Source organism: Myiozetetes cayanensis, unplaced genomic scaffold (genome assembly GCF_022539395.1).
Source record: "Myiozetetes cayanensis isolate MyiCay16 unplaced genomic scaffold, myiCay2020 scf16, whole genome shotgun sequence".
NCBI classification, from domain to species: domain Eukaryota; kingdom Metazoa; phylum Chordata; class Aves; order Passeriformes; family Tyrannidae; genus Myiozetetes; species Myiozetetes cayanensis.
This window is the reverse complement of record NW_026087270.1, coordinates 17125004-17151012: the sequence shown is the minus strand read 5'-3', so window position 1 is coordinate 17151012 and position 26009 is coordinate 17125004. Positions and strand designations below refer to the sequence as shown.

The following is a 26009-nucleotide window of genomic DNA, read 5'->3' as shown; positions in this document are numbered from 1 at the left end:
TTTTAAAGCTCTTCTGTGACAGATTTTAATACAAGGAGGTATTCTCCGGATAGAGGAGGAATAAAAAAGGAAAGTTTTTGGTGGCACTCGATTTTTCTGCTCTATCCCCTCCAAAAGGAGACCCTGACTGGAGTTTGGCAGTGAAAGCTTTAGTGCCTTTCCTGGAGATTCAGGTGCTTCCTTAGGTTTTGAGGCGCCTGGGTCCGTGTTAGGGATGGAAATCAAAGCAAAAAAGGAGGAAAAAAAAAACAAGCTCTGCATTGGCCGGGAATCGAACCCGGGCCTCCCGCGTGGCAGGCGAGAATTCTACCACTGAACCACCAATGCTGCCCTGGGAGCTGCCCCTGCCTGCCCAGTGCCACCCACACAGCCCCTGCCTCCCTGCAGGATGCGGAAACGCTGCCGTCCCAATTCCACTCCCTGCTCCCTGGCACAGCAGGGTTTTCTGCTGGCAGGTGCCTTAGGGAAGAGCAGCAGGCTGAAGGTGCAGCCCCAAACCAGCACAGCTGAGCTCACACGCATTTCACACGCCTGCACATCCAAGACGTGCCATGACAGAACCAGTCATGCCAGGATAACAGCACCCAAGGGATGCTGGAGGGCTGAAGCCCCTGCTGCTTCCAGGCATTGGTTCACTGGGACTGCTTAGTTTCTTCTCAACTGAACCCTCTTCCATTCTGCTTACTACAAATGTTTGTCTTTTGTGTTCTGGAAATTTTCGGATTGGGACAATATCCACATGGTGGTCTGGAGAGCACCATGAATTTGGAAAGGATCCAAAATTCTTCTCCTTACCTTTCTTTACCCTTCCCCATCATCACCATCCTTCATGCACGTGTTGATGCACCCCCAGGACAAACACAGCTCTCTGAGCTCTCCTTTCGGTGACAATAGCTGCTCTCAAACTACAAATGATCTTTTTCAGGTCAGCTTCATGACTAAGTCGAAGTGGAGGGTGGTGAGGGGATGGGGATGCTCACGAGGGAACACAGCACTGCAGCACCACTTGGGCTCCAGGCCAGACCAATGACCCTCTGAAGCAGACTGCACCAAACGGGTCTCTCTCGGCAGAGATCTGTGAAACAGGTCTCTAAAGACAGCAGAGAGGTCCTACATGTCCTGAGCTGCTTCAAGACACCAAACCAACTCAGGAACTTCTCTTGAGAACCTTCCCTTGACCTTCCTCACACCTCTAATGGTCCAGATCAATGGGGACTCACCGCTGGACGCTGCCTCTGGCTTGGAGAGAGACTCCTCTGAGGCGAGCTCTGCCGGTACGCTCATCGACTGCTTGGCCTCATCCATTTCATCATCCTCTGGGATGACCAGCTTCATCAGGCTCTGGTTGCACACGTTTGCCACCTCCTTGATGTCTGAGTGAAGGCAGTGTAAGGAACATGCAGTCCCACACATGGGTATGTGCCAGCCACGGAGAAGCCACCACAGCCCCAGGGCTGCCCCAACCCAGCTCCTGCAACCCCCCTCACGTCCAAACGGCCAGTGTGGGTGTTAGCACTTGGTGGGAGGACCTCTCCTGGCCCTCTCCAGTCATGCAGCTGGACCTGCACCCACCCCAGGGGCAGGAAGCAGGTGCTTCCCTGTGGGTTGCTGTAGCAGGAGCATCTCCGAGTTACAAGGATACTCTTCTTGCGATCATCGTAGGAGAGACACGGCAGGACTGCGGTCAGGATCCCTGAGGAGTAGGGCAGCATCACCCTGCCAGCCAGCTGGATGAACTCCCTCATCCAGCACATGGCTGTAAGCTGGATCAGGTCATCTGGAAGACAGGGGACAAGCAGAGGTGAGGGAAAGGACAGCACTGGCAGCTGAGCAAACTCCACAGGCCAATGACCACCTGTGAGCACGGAGCTACCTCTGCTCCTTCCAGAGAGACCCTAGCCTGGGAAAGTTTAGTCCTAGAAGAGATCAGCTAAGACTTGACTCTGCAGTGAGGCTGAGATTAAACACAACCATTACGTTTCAGAATTAACCCCCTCCAACCTATAATGAAGGTTTTTCTCATTTACAAGTATTCTGTCAAGCTTCCTAATGCATAAGGATACTTCTGCTGCCACACCCACTGCAGTTGTGTATCTGGGTCAAGCATTGTTCCTGGAGTTGAGGTTTTAACAACCTCCCCAAGTTCTGGGGCACTCTGCTCGTGCAAGGCCAGGTTTTAGGCTTAAACAGTGTCAGCTGTCAGGTGAATTCAGAGAGGTGTTTTTCTTTCAGGCCCCTCTGCTTTGGGAGGATGCCAGACCTGTGATGTGTCTGGGGGATCAGCAGTACAAAAGCAGTAGTGCCAGCTGTGGGAGAGCTGCCTCCCACCACAGACCGGGAGGCGGGTGGCACCGCCCGGTCCGGCGCACTCACCCGCGGCCTGGCAGTGGATCACCAGGATATTGGCCATTTCCGCAAACTTCACGCTGGAGGGATTCTTCTTGATCTCCTTGAGGAATTCCCCAAGAGCCACCTCGCACCTGCAGAGAGGCAGAGCAGCTGGTCAGCACTCGGTCACCTTGGATGGAGAAGTTAGGGAGAGGTTACAGACACCCCCTCCTGCAGGCGCACACAGAACGGTGTCGGTGGCACGGCGGGAGTGCCTCTGCACAGGGGCAGGGGTGAGGCTGAGCAGCTCATCCTGCCCCACAGCTGTGTGCACAGAGCCCTCCACACCTCCCCAAACTCCCCCATGGATATCCCTCTGTGGATATGGAGGTGCCTGGGATGAGGAGCACCGAGGGGAGCAGCTGGGTAGGCAATATCCAAAGTTTTCAGTGCCAGTTCCTCAACATGTGGATGCTGGGAAACAAAGATACAGAGAGGATCCAAAAGGGCTAGGCAGGAGGATAGACCCAGGCTGGTCTCACCACTTACTTATGCCCTACAAAAAAGGTCCAGCCACTCTCTCCCAGGACAAAACACCAGGATCCCCTGACTCTCTGAGAACACACAGCCAATTCTGCTCTTCAAAACACCTCTGTCTTGGAATCAGCAGTGTACACACAGAGCAAGCTCCCAAAGCTTGCTCCTGTTCTCCACCCGGGAGATGCTGGGCTGGAGCTGTGCCTTGCTGGGAGAGGCTCATGTGCTGCTCCTTCAGAGAGCTCACACCCCATTCCAGCAGCACACTGGCTGTGAAGCCAACACTTCGACCAAGACAAAACAGTCTGTCCCCCAGGCACAGAGCACGGTGTCACCCCCTAGGCACAGAGCACGGTGTCCTCCCCAGGCACAGAGCACGGTGTCCTCCCCTAGGCACAGAGCACGGTGTCACCCCCTAGGCACAGAGCACGGTGTCCCCCCCAGGCACAGAGCACGGTGTCCCCCCCAGCCACAACAAGCCGGGAGAGGCCCTTGCCAAGGACACTTTGATCCCCCACCCAGGCTGATCCACCTCCCACGGGGCTTTGCTGCAGTGACACAGGAGAGCTGCAAACCAAGGAAGAAGGGGATGGATGGGCAGCAAACACGGCACAGCCCTCACACCCTCCCAGCCTTCGCACTCACATTTTCCGGATCTCCTTGCTGTTGTCTCCCAGAATCTGGAAGAGCCCATCCAGGATTTCTGGCAGGTAATCCAAGAGGTTGATGTCAGGCACAGACTCCAAGACCAGGATCTAGCTCGGGGAGGAGTAAAGAAAGAAGAGGTGAGTTTTGGAGGAGCTGATTAACATCAGCAGCACAAATCTGGCAGGATACTGAGGAATTCAGAGCTGAGCTGTGTGGGATGGGGGGAAGAAAAAGAGGAGAGAGTGGAGCTGCCCATCTAGGGAAGGAGCTGAGCTGGCACAGGAAATGAGTGATCAGCCTGCAGCACTGCTACATTTCCAGTCACAGCTCTGTAAAACAAAGCAAGGATCAGGAATGACTGCCAAGACACGTGCAGGCAGACCTGGGATGGACACGGTACATGGACATGGTACTGAGAGTCCAGGGACACATCTCCCCAGACTCCAGCCAGGCATCAAGAGCTTCTGCCTTGCACAGAAAGGAGAAAGCAAGGTGAGATCCCTTGCCTCCCAGAAAGCAACATCCCTCCATCACTGCTGGGTGATGGAAAGCAGCCTGGCACTGCCCCTTGGGAGATTATAACCTCTAGACCACAAGTCTGTCTATTTATACAAGCAACACTTTGACTGTACTTTCTAACTTGGTGTGCAATGTCCTGAACAGGTTGGCAGAAGCACAGTGTGATGTCCCTGTGACTGCACCAGCAAGGTGACAGAGAACTGCCCTTTTAAAGAAGGTTAAAAACTCAGCTGGCTTAAAAACCTGCCCAAATAAATCCAGGTGCATGAGCTCACACACTGCTGAGGATATCTGCAGTTTGCCCAGACATAGGAAGGTGATGAGACACAATATTGTGGAGTTCAGAGTGGCAGGAACACGTGGCACCTACCCAGGAAATGATGAACTGGCGGGCGTACTGGTTGTTGGAGTAAATCCTCTCACGCAGCAGTGGGATGAAGCCCACCAGGTCAAACTGGTTGCTCTCTGTCACGATATCCTGCAGAGCCCAAGCAGAGGGTGTTAGGAGGGATGGCTGTCACCTTCTGTCCATGCAGACTCCCCACCCTGTCTTTTTAAGGCACACAACAGGAAAAAGATGACAAGCAGTTGATGCATGAGTCTGCAGGTCATGAGACCTAGGGAGAAGGAACCACGCAGTTTATTCAGGCAATGAGCTAAGAATTCCCCCTCCTTGAGCAGGGACTAATGCTGAGCAAGACCCAGAGAGGGATGCTCCTGCCTGCTGTGTGGCAGCCTGGCTGAACAGGAGGAGGATGGGAGCATCTGCAGTTCATGCCTCAGTGATGTGCTGCACACATGAGCAAGCACTTTCGATGCAGCCACACGAATCAGGGTGGGAAAGTCCACAGGTTGCCTTTAAAGCTCTTTTTACACCCTTGGTGGATTTTGCTGCGAGGTCGCCCTGGTGCAGTGGAGCTGATCTCCCAGCAGGAAGGTTTGCAGCAGCAAACTGGTTTAACTGGTGTGATAATGAGGAGCGAGGGCAGGACCTGGGAGGGAGCTGCTTGCCTCTGAACAGCAGCACAAAAGGAACTGGGAGGTGTGTGACAGTAAAGGCCCATCAGCAGACAGAACAGGAACCAAGCCCTGCACCCCAAAGCAGCAGCAGAGCAGCTCTGCTCACCAAGTGAGCAAGAAAGAGCAGAGGAGCAGCCCTTCTGTTGCCTGGGACAAGGGTGAAAACCTGGTCAGGCTAAAACCTTGCTGCCCCCCATGTTCCCAGGAGCTGAATGCACAGATGGCCCTGCAATAACCCACCAGCCCCTCCATACAGCTGCCTGAGAAGACCACCAGACCCTCAATCAAAGAGGTTGTGGTCAGTGAGAGAGAGAAATGTTTTACCAGCAGCCCCAGGACTGAGCTGGGATGGTTTTAGCACCTGCAGCCTCAGGGACTGACATGTCCCCAGCCAGGACACTGCCTCCAGCTGGAGAGCAAAACTACCTTGAGGAGCCGATCGAGGAGCTCGGAGCCGCTTTTGACGTTTGGGTCAGGATCAGCAGCCAGCTGTGAACGACACAAACAAGAGCCATTGCAGCAGCGGGCCCCAGGTCTGCTCCCTGCTCTGCAGTGCAGCTCCCAGCAGGCTCACAGGACTGTTGATCTCCTCTGGCATTACAGGGACGGACAGAGAGAAGACCCTTTATCTCCAGTTTCTCATTAGGCTCCACCAAATTCTCCTGAGAGACTTCCTAAGGGGAATATCAAGCACATTCACCTCCCCCTGCTATGCAGGTTCTCATGGGTCAGCAGTCACGCTCTCGAGAAGCGGAGAAATACAAGTTACCAGTGAAAATCTGCAGACATAGACATGGTTTTGACCCTACAGACCCCACAAAGCTGTGGTGCTGCAGAGCCACCTCGCCTGCAGCAGCTTTCTCAGGCTCATTTTCCAACAGCCTTCAACAAGGAGCAGTAAAATACATCCTGGAGCTGAGGATGAGCAGTGAACTCCACACCCACAGTGTCAGTGAAACTGTGTGGAAACTGCTCATCTTGTCCTTCAGACCTGTCTGGGTCAAAGTAAACCAGTTTACTTGGAAAGACGACCTTGGACAACATGGTTTGTTTGACCTGGAGATGCTGAGGACCAGTGAAGATGCCTCAGAACTCAAGTGTGGGAAAGAAAAGCAAATGGGGGTTAAGAGGAAGCTTCTTACCTTGCTGAGGCCATCAAAGAGCACATTGAAGTGTGGGAGGACAGAGCCTCTGGCCACCTTGACGATGTTGTAGAGAGCCTCGCAGGCGTAGTAGCGCAGTCGGCTGTCAGCATCGTTGAAACACGTCAGCACCGGCTCAATCAGCTCCTTCAGGTACAGCCCCGAGTCCTGGGGACACGAGGAGACTGCTCAGCCAAGGACCACGCCACAGGGAAGAGATGGCACTGCCCTGGAACATCCTGCACACATCCTGCCCGGACCTCAGCCCTCCTTCCCAAAGGCCCTGCTGGTGCTGCCAGGGCTGCCTGAGCTGTGGGTGGGAGATGGAAGGGCTGAGACTCTTTGTCAGCTCTGCTAACGCAAATTAGCACCCAACCTGACGAGTCTAGTCCAGCTGCTGGAGACTGAGGATGGACAGATGCACCTTAACCACTGCCTAAGGGGGGCTGCCAAGATGTAACCCAGGCCAGAAAGTGCTCCGGGGCCCACAGGATGGAGCTGGGTGTGCTGGGAAAACTCAAACCCAACCCAGCCGAACGCTGCGAGGCAGGGAGGGAGCCAGGGAGCTGCAGGGCCACCAGCCCCAGCCTCCCCATCACACTGACCCAGCAGGAGCTGCTGTTCTCACCCCACAACCTGCACAAGCCCCAGAGCCAGCGTACCCACCTTGCCCAGGGCGATGGAGCAGGCTGCCAGGCCAATGAGTCCCCCTTTCCGGCTGTGGGGGTGCTGGGAGAGGGCAAACTCCTGTGACAGGATCTGGATGACGTGTTTGATTTGAGACGTGTTGTTCTGAGCCACAAACTCTCGCACCAGCCTGGGGAGAGGAGAGCAGAGCACACAGCGGGGGTTTAGGTTCTGCCTGAAACTCTGAAGGGTTTGGTTCCCCACGGGTGTCAGAAACAGGGACTTTCAGCCACGACAAACACCAGAGAAGGTGGTAATGAAACGGGGAATGCTGACAGGATCCACAAGTGAAACTAGAGCTCTTCCCCTCTGCCCTGCTCACATCCAGCAGCAGCTCAGTGCCCTGCTGCTGCTCCAGCCTGCAGCCTCCTACACCACTCCCGAGCTCTAAGCCCAGGATGGGCTCTCAAGGGCCACCCCAGCACAGCTGTTTGCTGGCAAAGAAGAAGTTACCAGGTCTTCAAACACCCTCTCCAACAGGGCAGGTTATGGGGGTCATTTACCCCCAGCAGGGCACAGGACAGCAGCCTGGAGGAGCTAAGCACACACCAGGAGTGCTGGCAGCTTGGTAGGGAATTGCTGCCCACCAGAGCCACACACAGTGCCAACATTTTGGACCTTTCCCAGCCACCCACACGTTGCTTCAGCTGGTATCTCATACATTTAACTTTATATTAACAGCATATTTAAATACACTCTTAAACAGCACAAGCCTTAACAAAAAGCCAACCCAGTTTCCATATGCAATACCTGCTCTGCCCTAGGAACTTGCAGCTCGTTACCCAGAGATAATTAATGCATCACCCGGGCTCAAAGGAATGAGCTCCAGCCCACGGAACTGCTTCCAGGTCCCAGCTCGTCTGCCCAACCCTTTGGCCGTGGTTATCCCTGAGAGAGCCACAGGCCAGGCAGGGAGGCACAGGCAGGGGTGAAGCCAGCTGTGCAGGCAGGGGTGGAGGCAGCTGTGCAGGCAGCTGCAGCATTGGTGGTTCAGTGGTAGAATTCTCGCCTGCCACGCGGGAGGCCCGGGTTCGATTCCCGGCCAATGCAGTGCTGTTTTTCCTCCCCTTTTTTTTTTTTTTTTTTGGGACTTCTATCCACAAGACAAGACCCAGGCCCCTCAAAAATTCTGCCTAAATCATTTACCTCCACCTTCGCTGCCAATAAAGGCGCAAAAGCTTTCTCTGACTAATTCCATTCAAGGTTTCTCTGGCACTGTATGGATCTCACACTGCCCTCTCCCAAACACTTTATAATCCAGGAAAATCATTACAGAAAATATTTATGAACTTTCCCTCCCAGAACTATGAACACCAGCTCTACTCTGACCTCAGCAGCTGCTCCCTTTCTCCCTGGGGGCACCAGGCAGCCTCTCCCTACTCTTCCTGCTCCAAAGCCAAGTTCTCCAACACTTAGAGCTCGACCCTCTCTCCCAAAGTGCTGATTCAGGGAAAATGGCTCCATCTCCAGTCCTGCTCCAAAAAGAGGAACCCAGCTCAGGCAAGACAGACCATTGGGGTGACCACTTTACTGCCTGCATTTCACAGATGGAGCTTTGCTTGAATGTGAATAAGCTTACAGACTTCCTTAAAGGGTTCAAGATTTAATTAATGAGGCAAAAAGCCACGGAAAGTGAAGTGCAGCATCAGAGAGCCTAAAAGCAGCAGGGAGTTGCTGCTCCTGCATCACCAGCCAGAGGACAACGAGGCTCCTGAGTTGAGAGGCAGCAAGTGCCTCCTGCCTCAGTGCCATGGACATGGGGGAGACACTGCTGGGGCCGTTCTGTGGTGGGTTCTGGATGATCTAAACCTGTGAGATCTGCAGAAAAGGTTGGGCCGTGCCTTCTTCCTCCTCATACCCTTCCCAAATCGTGTTTCCAGCTCCATCAGCTGAACTGGCTGACCAACTAAAGAGAAGGCTTTAGTTGGTATAAGCCAAGCACAAACCCCCAGTCCTGGGGCAGAGTAAGTCAGAGCAGAGCTACTTGGATAAGACAAGGAGTATCACCCCTCTCACAGTGCAGTGAAGGGGCAGTCACTGACGTGCCACCAAGTTATGAGGATGCTGCAACAGCGTCTCACCCTGCAACTCACCCACAACAAATTATTCCTACAACAAAGAGAGCAGATGAGGGAAAGGTAAACACACAGCACAGCAAAAGGGGCTCACCGGGTTGTGCTTGTACCAAACCCTCACCCCATCCCAGAGCCGCCTTCCTCTGCTGCTCACGCGCCCCCTCCCACAGAGGACCCTCCATGTTCGAGGCAGGCAGTTCCCACATCCCATTTCCACTGAACCCTCAGCACATCAGCTCCATCCCCACATCACTGTCTGCCACGAGACCCTGCTCCCCTTGCAGGCCCGCCATGGATGCATCTCCCACCCCAAAACTCCCCCTTCAGCTCGGATCATTGCTCCCAGCCCCGCTCTGGGGCACGCAGGAAACACGAACAGCCAACACCTGAGGGGCACAGCAGGTGCCAGCAGAACCCTGCCTGGATGCTCAGAAAGGCAAGGCCCAAGCTCTGCTGTGCAGGAAGAATCAAAAGCAACCCCTGATGGCCGGGGGTGACAGCACCACTCCCACCTCTCTAGCCAAGAACCAGTGTGGGACAAGCTGGGGTGAGCCCTCCGGGATGGCACCACGAGGTGACGACCCCAGGCTGACATGAGATGGTCCCTGGGCAACGAGCACGGGTGGGCTCTGCTGTCCCCACTGTGGCTCCTGCTGCTGCCCAGCGAGACCCCTGTGTCCCCCAGCCCCAGCCAGGGCAGGGTGTGGAGCTGGCCATGTGGCAGCAGAGCAAGCACCGCATCTCCAGTGAATTCCCACGGCGGTGGCACTCACCCTTTCACCTAGCACAGAGCTGTGCAATTGCCGGGGACCCACCGTCAGACCAGGCCTTCTGCGAGGGGCTCGTGGGCACGACCCTGCCAAGGGACACGCACCGGGAACTGCCCCCTCCCCACCCTAACCAGGAGTCAACACACTCGGGGATAAACTTCAGTGCCCGGCGGGACGGGGCTGGGAGACGGGGAGCAGCTCAGGGGGAGCAGCTCTGGGGGACAGCCCTGGCACCGCCCGGGGCACTGTCCCCGACAGGGTCCCCGTGTCACCTGAGCCCCTTCCCGGCGCTGCTGGGCCTGCAGGGTCCCACTCACGGACCGCCCAGCGTGACCCCCAGCCCCGAAGGCCCCTCATCTCCCACTGGGGTCACCCCTTGCCCCGGCACCACACATCCCCACGGTCCCCCCAGCTCCCACTGGGGTCACCCCGTGGGGACCTGGGAGGCCCGGAGTGAGGGGAGGGAGTGACCCCACCAGAGCAGCCCCGGCTCCCACCGGGCACAGCCGGGCCGGTCCCTCCCACCGCCCCCTGCCTGGTGACAGCCGGACCCACTCCAAGCATCCCTGGCCGGCTCGCCGGACCGCGGGGAGCCCCGGCACGCCCACACCCCCTCCCGCCCTCCCCGGGGCGCCGGGTCGGCCTCGCCGGCCCCATCCCCGCCGCGGCGGCCTATCCCTCCCCGGTTGTCCCGGTGCGTCCCGCCCCTCACTTCTCGATCTCCAGGGCCGCCACCTTCCTCTTCTCGTAGAGCTTGTCGGTGAGCGCCCGCACCACGCCGGGCGCCAGCGGCGCCAGGTCCCGCTCGGCGTTCATGGCCCCGCCGCCGCCGCCGCCGGGCGGCCACGTGACCGCCGGGACCGCGCCCGCGTGACCCCGCCGGCCGCGCGCCCGCGTGACCCACGCCCCGCCCACGCGACCACACCCACTGAGCCCCGCCCACGGGGCCACGCCCCCCGCACCACGGCAGGACCGCTCGCGGGAAAGGGCGGAGGGGACCCCGGGAAGCTGAACAGGAGCCAGAGTGTGCCCAGGTGGCCAAGAGGGCCCATGGATCCTGGCCTGGCTCAGGGACAGTGGCAGCAGGAGCAGGGCAGTGATCCTTCCCCTGTACTCTGCATTGGTGAGGCCGCACCTTGAGTATTGCGTTCAGTTCTGGGCCCCTCAGTTCAGGAAGGATATTGAGGTGCTGGAGCGGGTCCAGAGAAGGGCAACCAGGCTGGTGAAGGGACTTGAGCACAAGTGCTGTGAGGAGAGGCTGAGGGAGCTGGGGTTGTTTAGTCTAGAGAAGAGAAGGCTTAGAGGTGACCTCATCACTCTCTTCAACCACCTGAAGGGAATTTATAGCCAGGTGGGGGTTGGTCTCTTCTCCCAGGCAACCAACAACAGGACAAGGGGACATGGGCTCAAGCTCTGCCAGGGGAAGTTTAGGTTAGATGTTAGGAAGAAATTCTTTACAGAGAGGGTGATCAGGCATTGGAACGGCCTGCCCAGAGAGGTGGTGGATTCACCATCCCTGGAGGTTTTTAAAAAGAGATTGGACATGGCCCTTAGTGCCATGATATAGTAATTAGAGTTGGATCAGGGGTTGGACTTGATGATCTTGGAGGTCTTTTCCAACCCAATCTATTCTATGATTCTATGACAGTGGCAGCAGGAGCAGGGAAGGGATTCTGTCCCTGTGAGGCCACCCCTGCAGTGCCGTGTCCGGCTCTGGGTCTCTCAGATCAGGAAGGACGTGGAGGGGCTGGAGAAGGTGCAGAGAAAAGCAACCAAGCTGGGGAAGGGCCTGGAGCACAAGAGCTGTGAGGAGAGGCTGAGGGAGCTGGAGAAGAGGAGGCTCAATAACACTGCTTGTATCTCACCCTTCTGCTGGGTGATAACCTCCCTTCTGATCCAAGGCAGTTCGTTACCTTTTGGATTTGTTGTAGGAGGGGCACAGCGGCAGGTGCTGCCCTCAAGCACGCTGGGCATCCTTTACCAACTTGATCCGGCTGCTTAGAGAAACACCCAGCTGGTCACTGGAACAGACAACAGGATTTTCCTTGTCAGCCTGAGGAGTTCACAGGAATCTCTGGTTTTCTACACTCCCGACAGCCATTGGTGTTCAGACATCACAAGGCTTTGGAGGATCTCAAAAACACCCCTTTACACTGAGCACAAAAAACAGAGTTTCTCTGGCAGTGGCCAATGATCCATCTCAGCAGAGCAGCTGGAACCGCAGTCCGACTGAGGGGAGGCTCAAAACCATTCTCAGTCTGTAAAGTTCCTCACTTACTTCACAAAGTGCCTCGGGAAGGGTGGGGAGGGGTTTTAGGATGGGGTTTAGCACAGGGGGGTGGGAATGCCGGCCGTGGGAATGCCGGCCGTGGGAATGCCGGCGCTGTAGTGACGGGGCGCGGCCACACGAGGGCGCCGTGACCATGGAATGCCGCCGGGATCATCCCGGCTCCGGGCAAAGCTCCGGCGGGATTTTTGGGATGAGCCTCGTCCCGGCCGGGGGGCTTCAGCACCCCCAGGAAAAGAACATGTGTAAAGAATGGCAGTAAAAAAAGTGCAGTTAAAGTGCCCCCGTCTGAGCTCTTAAAATTCAGGTTTCTTTTTCAACTAACCAGAGAATCAACGCACCCGAATTCCCCGAGAGACCCTAGGGCTGTCAGATCCTGGGAGACTGCTGACAGCAGGGCAAGCCTGTGGTTTTGTTGCTGGGAAGCAGCAAATATAAAAGAGACAACGATATTAGACCTGGTCCCGTCCCTGAAAATCGTGAATAAACTCCTTAACACCTGTGCAGTGTTGAGAAGCAGATATTACTGTATGGCAGCACTGCAGGCACAGAGAAATGATTCCACCTAATGTGCAGGCTTGGCTTAAGAGGATACAGGTATTTATTAAGTCAGTTTGACTCCTTACAAAGTTGGTTACAGAGCCCTCAGCATTCCATTAACTGTTACTTTCTCATAACCCATTTACAACAGTTCTACTGGTTAAAGAACTCACCCAATCCTACTCTTCGTGGCTGAGGGACACGAGGAGACCTCCTGATTATTTCCCCTGTCCATGGCAGGCAGATAGGAGCTCACTTTGGCTGCACTCAGGGTTGGTAGAGGATGTCACAGCCCTTCAACCCCTTCTGGGGGCAGCTGCTCACCCGTGGCACCTGGAGGCCTCTCTCCTCCTTTGAATTTAGGTGGTGAAGAGGTGAACCTGGAAAATAACATAACTGTGATCAGGGACCTGCAGTGGGAGGGAGGGAGGGAGGGACACCTGCACGAGCTGCTCCTTGTCAGGACACAGCCCCTGGGTGGGTGCTGGTGTGGAGAGCTCAGAAACAGCCTGATCCAGCTGCTCCAAAACCAGGCTGGAGCAGGTCCATGCTCAGAGCAGCCCGGGGGTGATGCTGGGGTAGCAGCAGTGCAGGCAGCTGCTTGCAGAGGACAGAGACAAACAACTTGTGGGGAGGCCAAAAGCACAGCAGAAAGGAAAAGACAGAGAAACCATGCAAGAGGTGAGACTGAGGCGTGAAGGGGCAGATCCAGCCAGCAAAATGAGCCAGCACAGCCCCCATAGAACCCTCCTGGAAGTGCTGACCCTTCCTCATCCCCCTGAGGGCTGGTGCCAGGAACTCTGCAGCTCTCCCAGGTATTTATCTGGAATGTTTCTCTGACAGTGTCAGGGAGGTGAACATTTTCCAGCCCTCCCAGGTGACTCAGGTCAGGCTCCCTGATTTAAATCCCAGCAGGTGCTCAGGGTTAACTCTGCTTGTCTTTCTAAAGCCACGTGAGGGACACAGTGGAGCTGTGCCTGCCTGGCAGCGTGCTGAGCTGCAAGTACTCCCTGCACAGTCAAACACAGCCTGGATGCTCAATTCCCAGCTGGGCATTCAGTCCCTTTCATGACTTGCTCCCCAAAGAATAACTGTCCTTAGCTTTGCAGCTTATTATCTAAGGATGAGTTTCGCTTCTGGATGAGAGGCTCTGCTCATCAAACCCTCCAAGAGATCCCAAGAGATCCAAAATTATCTCTCCCACCACCTTTAGTTTTAGCAAGTGATTTGAGGCAACTTCCTGGGACCATGGTGCCCAGACAACAACATTTCTCACTCTTAAAAGTAGAAGCCTTCTGGGAGCCAGGACTGGGAGATGTTGTGATGAACAAGCCCTGCTGCTGAGCAGCACAGAGCCCACGGGGGACTCGTTCCAGTGGGGAAAAGTCAAAATGAATAACAGCAAGTGTCACAGGAAGGGGGGCAAGGAATCCAAGGTGCCCACTGAAAGCTGAGCTCTGGGAAGGAAATTGTTCTAGCACTGAAGTTGGTGTCTCAAAAAAGGAGAAGGGGGAGGTAATAAGATGTTTGGCATCAGTCCAGGTGCTACAGAGTTCTTTCTCTGTAGAGCACTGGGACTTCCTAAGCATCATCCAGCACTTCCAGGCCAAGGCTGGAAGGCAGAGGAAGGAAAGTAGCAGAGAGCAGAGAGGACCCATCTGCCTAAGCAGAGGGGCCAAAGGGTTGTGGAAGTGCTTCCACCAGCACTGTGGAGCTGAGACTAGGAGCCTCCTGAGAGAAGCTGGAGGGACTGACAGCAAGGTGTCAATCCCTCTAGGTCCTTCTCACCCAACCCAGCCACTCCTCATGAGTCAAAATGCATCCAGGAATTAACAGGGGGATTTAATGGGAGCATGGGCAGGTTGACACCAGGGAGAGAGAAGCCTTCCCTGCCAGGGCCAGGACAACCTTGTGCCCCCTGCTGCTCCCAGCATCAGAGATGTTACCAAAAAAAAGATGTCTCAGGCTGTGTGTTGGTCTCTGAGCCTGCTCGGGATGCAGCTTCACACCACTTCCCACACCCGCCTCCCAGAATAGAGGAGCGAGAAATCACACTGCTCCTGCAAAGAGCCACGTGGGGTGACGCCACCCTGCCAGCTCAGGCCGTGGCAGAGCCGCCGGTCACCCCCTGGCAGTGCCCGAGGTCCCTGCAGCCCCTGCCACCCCCAAGGACGTGTGCCAGAAGCCACCACCCCTCTGCATTAAATGCAAGAGCTTCATGCAATCTCCTGAGTTGAAAAAAGATCAGAGGCCAGCCTGGGGACACCCACGTGTGCAGCATCCTTGGGCAGGCCCCGGGGACCACACGCAGGGGCACCCGTCGGGTGCCACCGGGCACCTAAATGGGTTTGCAGAACCCTACGATGCCCCTGAATGTCTCCCCCAGGCACTCAGATGCAGATTGAAAGGGCACTTTGGAGGGAGCCATGGGCAACCCACGGGTGTTTGCAAGATCTGCTCTTTGGGTGCACTGAGAGTCCTCGGCTCCTGCTGAGACAAACAGGCCTCAGTTGTGTCATCACTTTCATCAGGAAGAGCCAGAGGAGGGACTGAGGCCCATCAAGCTCCATCCACCACGGCTCTTGCCTCTCCCAGAGTATTTCTGCATGATGTAGCTCATCCAATTTTGCAAGGTGCAGGTGCTAAAGCTCCTCAGCATCTTTGGTCCAACCTAAGCTGGACCAGGACCAGCCACAATCAGCACTGCAGGAAGGCACAGCAGGTCCTAGTGCAGACCATCCTGAGGTAGCAGGGCTTCCCTGTCTTGTCAATTTGTGGCTCTGGAAGTAGTCTCCACTGAGTTTACTAGAGTTACTCTGGCTTGCACTGATTTTACAGATGATGGAACATTACCCATTAAGTCTTCCCCTCCCTTATGCTTTGCACAGCAGTCAGGGGACTTAAAAGCATCAAGTGAGCTCCTGATTCTCCATCAGACTCCAGCCAAAGGTCCCTCTGAACAAATCAGTGTGTCTAACAATAAATCCAATTTGTAGTCTTTGTTCAAAATTAAACAAGCCCGACAGCTGTAATTTGGAGGTGCTATTTAAAGCAATCAGCACCAACCTTTCCAGCTACTTCAAAAATCAGCTCTGCAAACAGAAGACTATTGACTCCCATAATGAAGAGCAAAGGAGGAGAGACGTGTTCCAGCCATCTGTGTGGCCAGGATCTGGATGTTCCCCGTTTTAAGATGTTTTCACGGGGACTTACAAGCACTAAGAACTCGGAAATACAGAGTGTGGCTGCAAGGGTTAACAGGACATCTGGCTGAGCAGAAACAGCTGAGAGCAGCAGGCTGCTTGCATCAGACAGGGAAGCAGAAGGCTTCTAGCCATGGTGGGAGAGAGATTCTCAATCTGTCCTCCTCTCAGGGCACGATGAGCATGCAGGACATGGCTCAGAAGCTGAACCCTGAGGACAAGCTCACAGCAAGGCTGGCGGCCTCTCTGCCCGCCGGCATCACTGCCCCTCCTCGGGGCCAAGGGCAGAGCCAGGAAAAGGATGGAGCATGTCCTGAAGTCCTCACCTGAAAGGAACCATCCCTGCTCGTCTGGACCACTTCTGCTGAACCCCAGAAGGTGTCTCCACCGGCCCGTGCTGAGGCACCACGTCCTGGGCAGGCAGGGAAGCCACAGCCCAGCGCACCCTTCGGGTGGGATTCTGCAGCGGGTCACCACGGAGAACCGAAGGAGAAGGCAAAGAAAAGGTAATGAACACAAAATGAAAAACAAACAAACAAACAAAGCTCCAGTTTAATATACTTCCTAGGATTGAATCCCCAAATTAATCAGACAGACACTGAAGCTCCCCCCTGCTGAGTATCCATCCATCCATCCCCTGCTCAGAAGGAGCAGGGATCCTCACCCTGGCAAAAATCAGATTATGGCTGGGGGGGGCTTTTACCCAGCGTGAAAGCCAAGTTAACATCACTGCTGTGTTACCATTAAAGGTCACTCACAGAGTACAACGTAATCCCCCCCTGCTTTACCCAGAGCAAGGCAGGCATACAACTAGGACCTGCTCACAGTCAGAGCCCCCCAGAGCTCCTGGAGATGGAAAGAGGCATGACCAGACAGGATTGGCTGGGTCCAGGTGACACCAGGGACTGCTGGGGACAAGGGCAGGGTGATGGAGGCCAGGAGGGAGGTGACAGCTCCCACTGAAGAGGGTAAGCTCACAGCTGGAAAGGTTCCCTGCAGAGGACAAAGCCGACTCTCAGTGCAGAGCCACTGGAAAGGCAGCTCTGATCGAGCCAGGCCATCTCGAAAATGCAAGGCATGGCAGCTGGGCCCAGAAGGACCCCTGGGGTCCCTGACCCCCTGGGAATTCTGGCTTCCCTCTGCTGCATGAAGCACACTGTGGGGAGTAAATCAAGCTTTCTGACAGCATCCCACACTACCAACTGTGGGGTGGGCATCTCTTTGGGCTTCCCTGCTTTTTGCCAAGCCCCATTCAATCTTCCTGGGAGCTGAAGTCCTCTCCAAACCACTGTGCTGAACAGAGCTAAAGGATTCCCCTCTCTCTGCCCTGACTGCCTCCCTGTCCCAGACAAGAGATACAGATGGGTGGTGACACATCCCTGACATCCCAAAGTCCTCACCTTAACCCAACTGCTCCTTCTTCTCTGCGTCGGCAAAGACGATCCACGGCAATCTGTCAGAGTTCAAGGAGTGTCTGGACGATGCTCTTACTGATATGATTTAGTTTTAGGTTGGGCTCCCCATCCCCTCTGCACCAGGAAGCCCCTTGGGCTAGAAGGAATCAGCACAAAACCCCCCCGTGCAGGCTTGCAGCCAAAAACATACGAAGATCTGGCACCTGGATTCAAATTTAGCAAGAGGGGCTTGAGCCCCTTCTCCTAAGGGTTTAAAGATTTCTTACTGACCCTGTGAAGACACCAGGAAAGAGCACAGCCATACTGAAAATGGCACTCTTGACAGAGCAGTTCCAGGGGTTTCAGATGGATTTTTTCCCTCAGGGAAAGCTGTTTGATGCACAACTTGCAGGAAGCAGCAGTGGAGGGAAGGGTGAGAAACAGATGGAGAAATTAAAGAGAAATGAGGTCTGGAAGATTATGTCACCTTACTCATCTCTGCCACATGGAGTGAGGGCTGTTCCCACCAACAAAACGAAAAGAAACATCAGCCTCCTGTCTCACAAACAGCCAAGCTCTGCAGAGAAGGGCCTTGAACCTCCTGTGCCTCCTGCCCAGAGGGGATTCAAGCACGAGGCACTGGGGGAGCACTGAGGAACAGCATGGACAGGGAGAGGTACACCCTTCCCAGTGCCACTGTCCCTGGGCTCCCACTGGGAGCCTTGGCTAATGAAGATGTGCAGAAAGCAAAGGCAGGAGCTGGCTGTGCCCCAGGTTTGCAGCTGAACAGCGCTGGCAGAGCTAAAAGAAGTCACCTTCCAGCCAGCATTTGCTGGCTGGCTCTAAAAGCAGAAGGCAACCCCCACCCAACCCCCTCACAGCCTGCTCAGGGCATGGGTGACACACAGACACCTCCCAGGGTTGGTCCTGATGGCACAGGACAAAGCCAGGGAGATGGGCAGCCACCTGGCAGCACCTTGGGATGGGCAGTGCTTTTCCCTCAGGCAAGGCTTTCTCCTTCACCTCCTCTGCCCTCAGGTTGCCCCTCCAACACCCTGGGGCTGCTCCCCAGTCCCCTGAGGGGAGTGACAGCTCTCAGGGTCTGTCACACCCATACCCAGGAGGAGGCTGAGGCTCCCCAAGGCCAAGTGTAAGAGTTAAAGTGACTTCTATGCAGCTGTTCTGAACTCCCACCTCCACTGCAGTGTCCCAAGTCAGTGCCCCCAGGTGTCTCACAGCAGAGAGGCACAGAGATAGAAGGTGCAGGGTGACACCGTGCTCAAAGTAGAGGAGAAAGAAGCTCAGACACGTTGTAATTAGGAAATCATCACCAGCTACCTTTGTCCTGGCAATGCTTCACTGTCCCACACCTCATGTCCGGCTTTGTGTCTCTACTACAGACCTGCTAACAACATGCACTTGCTGACAACCCCCTCCTTGGAAAGCATCTTGCTTGCTTTTCATTCTGTCTGAATGGAACAAGTAGCAAACTTCCAAGTCCTCCTTGCTTCAGCTCCCCACCAAGACTCTCTCTCCTCTGTCTGCAGCAGCTGCACAGCCACCCCAGAGCTGATCCCTGCACAGTACCCAGCACTTGCTCCAAGAGCCACTTCTCTCTTACATCCAGCAAACCCCTGCTCTGCTGCTGCCAAACTTCACAAAGCAACTTCCATCACGACTCAGCCCTCCTTTTCTAAGTTACCCACAGGATTCACACAGGGAAATAGCACCTGTGGGGTTACCAAAGCCCAAACCCTACTGCCCCATAGAGCTGACAGCACCAGGGGGCAAGAAAGGGGGGGGTGTGCATGACTGCCACTCATCTGAGACTCCCCAGCCCCAGGGCCATGTGCACATTCCTGATGGATGTTCCCAGTGCTCCTGCCTCTCCCCTGACAGAGCATTGCTGGCTCATTTCTGCCTCGCACTCTTTTTCACTGCCAGCATTTTCCATTTCTTCCCTGTTACAAAAACAGCAAAGCAAAAAAACCATCGACTCTAACACAGAATTGGGGTTTCTTTGGCCAGCACCAAGGCTGGGATCTGGCTCTGCCAGGGGACATGGAAGGAGGGAGGGCAGAGGCAGGAGATATTACTGATGCTACAGGAAGACCCAGGCGGGAGGAGAAGGGACCGTGGCTCATCCAAAACAAACTGGCCAAGAAAACCCTGGATGGAATGGAAAGAGTCATCTTCAGCTCAACAAATCCTTTCCCCAGAGAATCTACTGGCAATTCATTACGCTGGATTTGTAGCCAAGAAGTTCCCGCTCTCCTGAGATGTCAGATGGACACACAGAGGGCGTTTGAGGTGTGCTGTGAAGGTGCAGAGCTCCCTGCTGATCCACCCTGGCACACTGGGGGCCTGTTAGCTCTGTCCCAGGAGGACAAATCAGTCCTTCCAGAAGAAGCCTTGAGGGTAACAAATAGGGTGAAATGTTTGAACTGGACTCCACATGCAGCATCTCCTGCGGGGTGATTCTGGAGGTCTATCCCAACACCACGGAAAACTTCTTGGTGCAAAGGCTTGACTCAGATTGGAGCTGTCAAAGGCCCAAGGGGTGAGGGGAGCCTGTTCTCAGACTGTCTTTAACCCTGGAGGTGTAGACAGAGTAACCATGAGAGACTCTTGGCTCAGCAGTCAGAGAAGGGACATGGGTTGGCACGAGTTGGGCACATCCGACCCCTCAAGCAGCAGCTCTGACTACAGAGCGAAAGAATAGGTTGAACAATTAGAAGGAAAAAAACAGGGATCTGAGCACACAGTCTTGTCCAGGCAGTAAACCAGCATTTTTCTCTCCTGGCCAAAATAAATGGATGCTGGGAATCTCTGCTGATCGGCCCCAGCAAGGTTAGATGTATGGATGGTTAAACTCTACTGATCTCACCTTCCTGAGCCGTGGTGTTTGATTCCCTCCATGTCAGACTGAGTTAGTTTGATCTGACCATTTAGAACACCAACAGTGCTTAATGGGGACCAGAAATAATATCTGACACGCTGCCCTTCTGCTGGGCTCTTAATGAGCAATTTGAGGTGTTAACAGCTTGGGGACCATCTTCATTTCCAGCTCTGCCACAGAGAATCACATGGTGCCTGCTGAGGGACCCGGGGAGAATACATTACTGCTTAATTAACATGCAGAGCAGAACAGGGCTAAAGAGCCAGCAAAAAGGGGCCGTGCCAAACCCTTTGGAGCAGAGGTTGCTCTCCTGCCAGATGCTTGGGACCCTCAGCTGCCACCAGCTCAGCAGAGTTGGGTGACTCAGCATCAGCTGGAAGAGCCAGTGCCTGAAGGCTCAGGTCCAACAAAGCCAATTTCGTGGGAGATGGGGCGATTAAAAGCTGGAAACTGATTCAGCATTCCCATTTCCAAAACCCTAAATTGGTTCTAAAAAAAATAGGAGTAAAGAGAAACAGGCAAGCAGCCAACAAGTGGCCTCAGAGGAAATTAATTCCTCGTGGGCTTCGCTGGAATGTGCTTGTTTCTCTGTTATTATAAAATATATGCATTGTTCTAGCATCAAAATTAGATTTCCCCTTTAGCTTGTAATTAAACCCTAATCTAATTTGCCAGAAGATGACAGGGGCCTTGAAGCAGAGCTTACAGCCCTGCCCCTCTTTCTTTCTCCACCTCCCACCATCTGCTTTTGCAGACTTTCTGCCAGGGCCTGCCCGTGATGGTGCTGGGCATCGAGAAACTTGTTGGGACTTGGTGAGACCCAGCAGGGAATGGGCTGTCCCAGTGCCCAGGGCTTCTCCCCCAAGCCCTCCTCAGAAGCACAGCTAGTTTCCAGCTCCCAAGAGGTTGTCTCCTCTGAGCCAGATCCCACTTCCCTAACCAAAACCGTTTCTGGATGAGCTGTGTTCTCTCAGCTGCAGCACTTCAGTGCCCAGGGGTTAACTGGGCTCAGTTTCCTGGGGCATTATGGAAAAACTCTTTGCTTCTCTAATAAAAACTGCCCAGACCAGATTTCTGAATTCTGCACAGGTCACAGCAGAGATGAATTTCCTCCCCTACCCCCAGTTCATGGGCTGCAAGGAGATGAAGAGACTGTGAAGCTCCTCAGACCCAAGGAAGGTGGAAACCCACCCACTTCCAGGGCCTTGGCTCTGACAGCCAGGCAGCCACGCTGAGCTCACAGATACCCTTTTGGATTTCCAGGCAAGGAATCCTCACCCTGGTCACCCTGTTTCCTTTCTAGAACCCTTTTCCCTCTTCAGCAAAGCCTTGGGCTCAGAACTGAACAGGGACAGTCTTGCTGGTGACTGAGCAAGTCTTTCTCAAGCTACCACTTGAGGCAACCCATTAAAACACCTTTCAGAGCACCAGTCTCAGCAGGAGTTTCATGCAGATACCTTTCACATGCACTTCCACATCTGTGCCCAGGGGTCCTGGAACCAGGGAATGCACACCAGGCTTAGCTGGCAGCTCCTCTGCAGAATTTTATTTCCCCTGGAAAGAAAAGTTCAGGGAGGAGAACGCCCCAAGGCCCTGCTAAAATCTCCCCTCTGAGCTGCTTTCCAAGAGTGCTGCAAGACCTGTCTGCCCTTGAGACAGCAGGGCTGGCTGAGAGACTGGGGAGCAGTTATGGAAATATTGACAAAAGTCAGGCTGTCAATTATAATGATCTCTGGGAACAGTTTCCCACGTGGATGGACATCAGACTGATCATTAGAGCTGACACAGGGTCGCTTTTCCTCCTCCAGGACTCAGGGCTTGACCAGTTCTCTGCCCACGTTTGTCTGCAGAGGGAAAGTGATGCTGCTCCCAGACACTCCCTCCCTTCACAGGGCTTTTGTTTGACTCCCTGGTTTCCCTGGATAAATCACTTGGCACTTGTTTCCTCTGCTTTAGCAAAGTGTAACTTTTTTTTCTCTGCCCTTCCTTTCTGCCCCAGCACACGACACTGGCAACCTCCTGTTTGCCCTGAAGGACCAATATTTCCTCCAGCCTGTATTTTGGGATCAGCACTGGGTTTTGGTAGCTATGGAAACACAAAAAAACCCTTAGCAACTGATGGTGGCCAGCAGGGAAAGCAACTGGTGCTGCCATGGAAACTTGTGGCCTCCAAACAGTTTCTTGAAGGCACTTGCTCCTTCTCCCAGGCAAATGCCCAGGGGCTGCAGGAGAAGCCCCAGTGGAGGGGATGTGATGGGAAAGGCTCAACCCTGGGTGGGATCTCACCTGGGGAGTGCTGGAGAAGCCTTCCAGCACCACGTCCTTCGTCTGGCCCGGCCCCAGCTCCATCTGCGGCGGCTGCAGCTTAAACACGGGGCTGGCAGGTCTGGGGGGCTGGGACTGAGGCTGCAAGAGAAGCAGAGGTGGCATCAGCAGCATCCTGATGGTGTTCCCTGACTGCACATCCAGCACTAAAACCTCCACCAGAAAGGCCACCTGAGCTCAAAGCTTCAACCACAGCCACAGCCTTGGCTGCCTGAATTCATCAGCACCCAGCAGCTGCTCTGTGTGTGTACAGCCAGGAGAAGTTCATGAAAAGGATCTTCTCAGTTGCTGCCTCATCTCAGAGCATCACCAGCCTTTGCTGCTTAACACTCTGGGGGTTTTTCCAGGGTCTCACTGCCCTGGCACCCCTGCTATCCCCCTGAACCCCCCAGCTCTCAGAGAGCATCCAACCCTCATCGCTCCCAATCTTTTGCCTGAACAGAATAGCTGGGTTTGTTGCTTTAGGAGGAGAAATGCACCGTGGGAACAGGGGATCAACAGAATTTTCCCCACTACGAAGATGGCAGCAAGACCAGGCCTAGCTACTGAGGGAGTGGAGTGACAGGAAGAGATGAACAACTCCAGCTAGACAGAAAACAAAATGAATGTTCAATGGCAATCGATTCCTTCATGTAAAGAAACACTAACTGCAGGCTAGTCTGGAGCCATTATTTTATTCTCAATAAATCCCAGCACGGCCAGGAAAACAAATTGTTCCTGGAAAAGTTATTGGTTTTTTTGAAAGGCACAGATTATGTGGCTGGCAAAGCGCAGCCCTGCTGCCAGCAGCTCCACACAAACACGGGAGGGATGGTGGGGAAGAAACTCATTTTGAAACAGGCTCTTAACAAAATGATGTGTGCAAGCTTAGTGGGAAATGGTTCGTGCTGGGGACAGCGACAGATGAAAGCTTGGAGAAGCTCGGGGTAGACCCAGAATTTGTGGCTCTGGGAACACCCAGCCCATTGGAGCTGTTCCCTGGGCTCCATCTCAGCTCACTGGGTGGTAGCTCTGAGCTGGCAGCATCAGCAACAACCCCAAACCAGGCCTGCAGGCACAGATGGGAAGGCAGAGGATCATGACAGTCACACTGACATTGTCCCCTCTGGTTTGTAGCCAGTTTGGGGCTGCACAGAGCACAGGACGTGTGGACCAGCACCCACCTCCCTGCCATGTCCCTGCTTGTGATGGGTGCTTAGTTAACCCCTCCAAATCTACCCTAAATGCCTGAGGGAGGATTAACCTGCTCTTTCTACCCCAAAATTTGGGTACTGGGAGCACTGTGGACCCTCTTTGTAGCCAGGAAAAAAGAACAGGCACACCAAGAAGACTCTTCTTCCCATCCAAGGCAAAAAGCACTTTGAAAAGGCTCCTTTTCCTCCTGTTTACAAGAATAGAGCTGAGCTTGCAGGAGGGGCTTCACTCATCCTTTAGGATGAGTGAAGCCCCTCCTGCAAGTTCAGCTCTACAAATCCACACTTCCAGTGTATCACACCCAACCTCCCTCCCTCAGCAGACTTTTCCTGTCCCTTTTGGAGCTGGTCCTGCAGCCACCTTTGCTTGTGCCTCAGGAAGAACCAACCAGGAAAGAGCCCCTGCAGGGGAGCTGGGGAAGGACAATCCGAGGGGTATCACAGGGCAGAGGAATTCTGCTGCTCCTCCCGGATTTCCTGGGCAGAGGGGAAATAAAACTGCACCATCCATTTCGGGGAGGAGCTGCCAGGAAGCCACTGCCAAGGTTTTGTGGCGAGATGATGCTCCCTAGGGAAGGGAAAAGCAAGCAGTGTTATTGCAGAGAGAAATATGTTTATCCTGGTAATGTAGCATTTTTTCCAGCCAGAGGCTGCTGGGACCTGCTGTCTTCCTGCCAATCGTTACTTGATAAAGTGAGGAAATAAATGCATCAGAACTAAAGACAATTCAGTGACAATTTAGCGACTGGCTTCCACTTTGGTGGCTTTTGAGCCACAAAACAACTCTCAGCCGGGCCATCACGTGTTTCTAAAGGGATCAGAGCTGGGACATTGTGCACTGAAGAAGATCCAGCCTGAAGGACTAGGGCAAAACTGCTCCTTGCTGAGCCCAGGGGAGAGGCAGGAGCTGAGAGAGATCCTACCTGAAGTGGGGTCCCAGCTGGAGCTCTGGAGTGGACAGTTTGTTGATGGCCACCGTGGTGCCAGTGCCCACAACCCAGGCTATGGTGATGTTTGTAAGGCTGTTCTCGATGAACAGCTTCACCTTGTCCTCAAACTTCCCTCTGTCATCCAGGTTTGCTGTGACAATCACAGACACCTCGGTCCTGGGGGATCACTCCCTTACTGGGTTCAGTCCTCTGGTGTCAGCACGTGCCAGCCTGAAAGACAAACCCAGCATGAGCTTAGGATGGAAACCATGGACCCTGCTCTGCTCTGGGGTGCAGGACATGGAAGGACCAAAGAGAGGACGATAAAAATCAGAAAGGTTTGATTTCCCTCAATCTAAGTATCTGGCAACAGCAACCCTCCAAGAGTTTGTACAAACTGCATTTTACCCTCCTTTAACAGATTCACTTCATTAACCCAGTTTTGCTCAGCCCAAGGGATGTTCCTCCTCAGGAGAAGGTTATTCCCCCTCCAGTCTCTCTTTGGAGTCTCTGCCAAGGGAAGATGCTTTCCTGGCTTCCTGACAGCACAGTCAGGTTTGCACAAAGTCTCAAGGCCAGAGGAAGCCAGGACTGCTCCAATCCCACCACAGCAGCCACACAGCTGGAGGATATTGCTGAGAACCCCAAGGATAACTCTGCAAAACCAGCTGAACAAAACCCCAGCACCAAAGTCTTCTTTCCCAGGAGGCTCTCAGTGCTTCTCAAGAGCTCCTGGAGGACTGAAGCCCTTTTTTCCCACTGATCATCATCTTCAGGGAGGTGTCCCAGTGCCCTCTGCTTTGGAAAAGTCAGCTCTGCATGGCTACAGCAGGGCAGCAAAGCAGTAAGCAGACAGAAAACTGCAGTGTGTGTGTCCTGTGGGCATGGCCCAGCCTCCCCAAGCACTCCTGTGCCCTGGTTTCTCATGGACCTCCCTCTATGGATGGGGCAAGAGAGCTGGAAGCTGCCTGGGGAAGGAGGGAAGGCCTTACACTGGGACAGCTGGAGTGACACAGCTCTGCAGGTCAGGGCCTGGAACGAGCACAAAAACCCATCATTGACAGGCCAGGACCACCCATTTGAGGTGGCTTTGTCTCTGCAGAGCTGGAAGGCAGAATTTCATTGTGGAGTCAGAGGAAGCTTCCCAGGCAACCCCCCCACCCTGAGGTTACATTTATCCCCCAAAGAGCTGGAAAACCAGCAAGGGAAAACTCACTGCCCTCTTCCTTGGCCCAGGAGGCTGAGCCTGAACTCTCACACACCTGATGCTTTATCCACAGATACAAGTCCACAGTGTCAGGGCTGGCTTTAACCATCTCCAGAAGTTCAACCCACTCATCATGGAGAAGAACAAACCTCCTCCCAAGCCTGTTTTCAGTTCTCTCACAGATCGCCCCTCCAGCAACATCAGACTAATGATCTACTCACCACTTTATTCAAATTCAGGGACCAATTTTTCACCTGACTACAATGACAGAAATGCAGAGGAAATCTGTTGACTTGAACAGAATGA

The 26009-nt window shown here is 54.3% G+C and overlaps 1 protein-coding gene and 2 non-coding genes across 3 annotated transcripts in view; 1 reads left to right on the top strand and 2 right to left on the bottom strand.

Moving 5' to 3' along the window:
* Positions 1 to 10584, bottom strand: part of VAC14 (VAC14 component of PIKFYVE complex) — a 57912-nt gene extending 47328 nt beyond the window's left edge. Inside the window, exons 1-9 of the mRNA XM_050311466.1 lie at positions 10439 to 10584; positions 6861 to 7011; positions 6195 to 6362; positions 5479 to 5541; positions 4403 to 4510; positions 3511 to 3620; positions 2374 to 2480; positions 1643 to 1777; positions 1221 to 1373 (exon numbers count right to left, since the gene is read on the bottom strand). Of these exons, the coding sequence (XP_050167423.1) occupies positions 1221 to 1373; positions 1643 to 1777; positions 2374 to 2480; positions 3511 to 3620; positions 4403 to 4510; positions 5479 to 5541; positions 6195 to 6362; positions 6861 to 7011; positions 10439 to 10542 (1099 nt within the window). The 5' untranslated portion in view covers positions 10543 to 10584. The remainder of the gene's footprint in view (positions 1 to 1220; positions 1374 to 1642; positions 1778 to 2373; positions 2481 to 3510; positions 3621 to 4402; positions 4511 to 5478; positions 5542 to 6194; positions 6363 to 6860; positions 7012 to 10438) is intronic.
* Positions 257 to 327, bottom strand: TRNAG-GCC (transfer RNA glycine (anticodon GCC)). The gene has a single exon. It is a non-coding gene; the product is annotated as a tRNA-Gly (tRNA).
* TRNAG-GCC (transfer RNA glycine (anticodon GCC)) lies at positions 7861 to 7931 on the top strand. The gene has a single exon. It is a non-coding gene; the product is annotated as a tRNA-Gly (tRNA).
* Positions 10585 to 26009: the final 15425 nt, after the last annotated feature.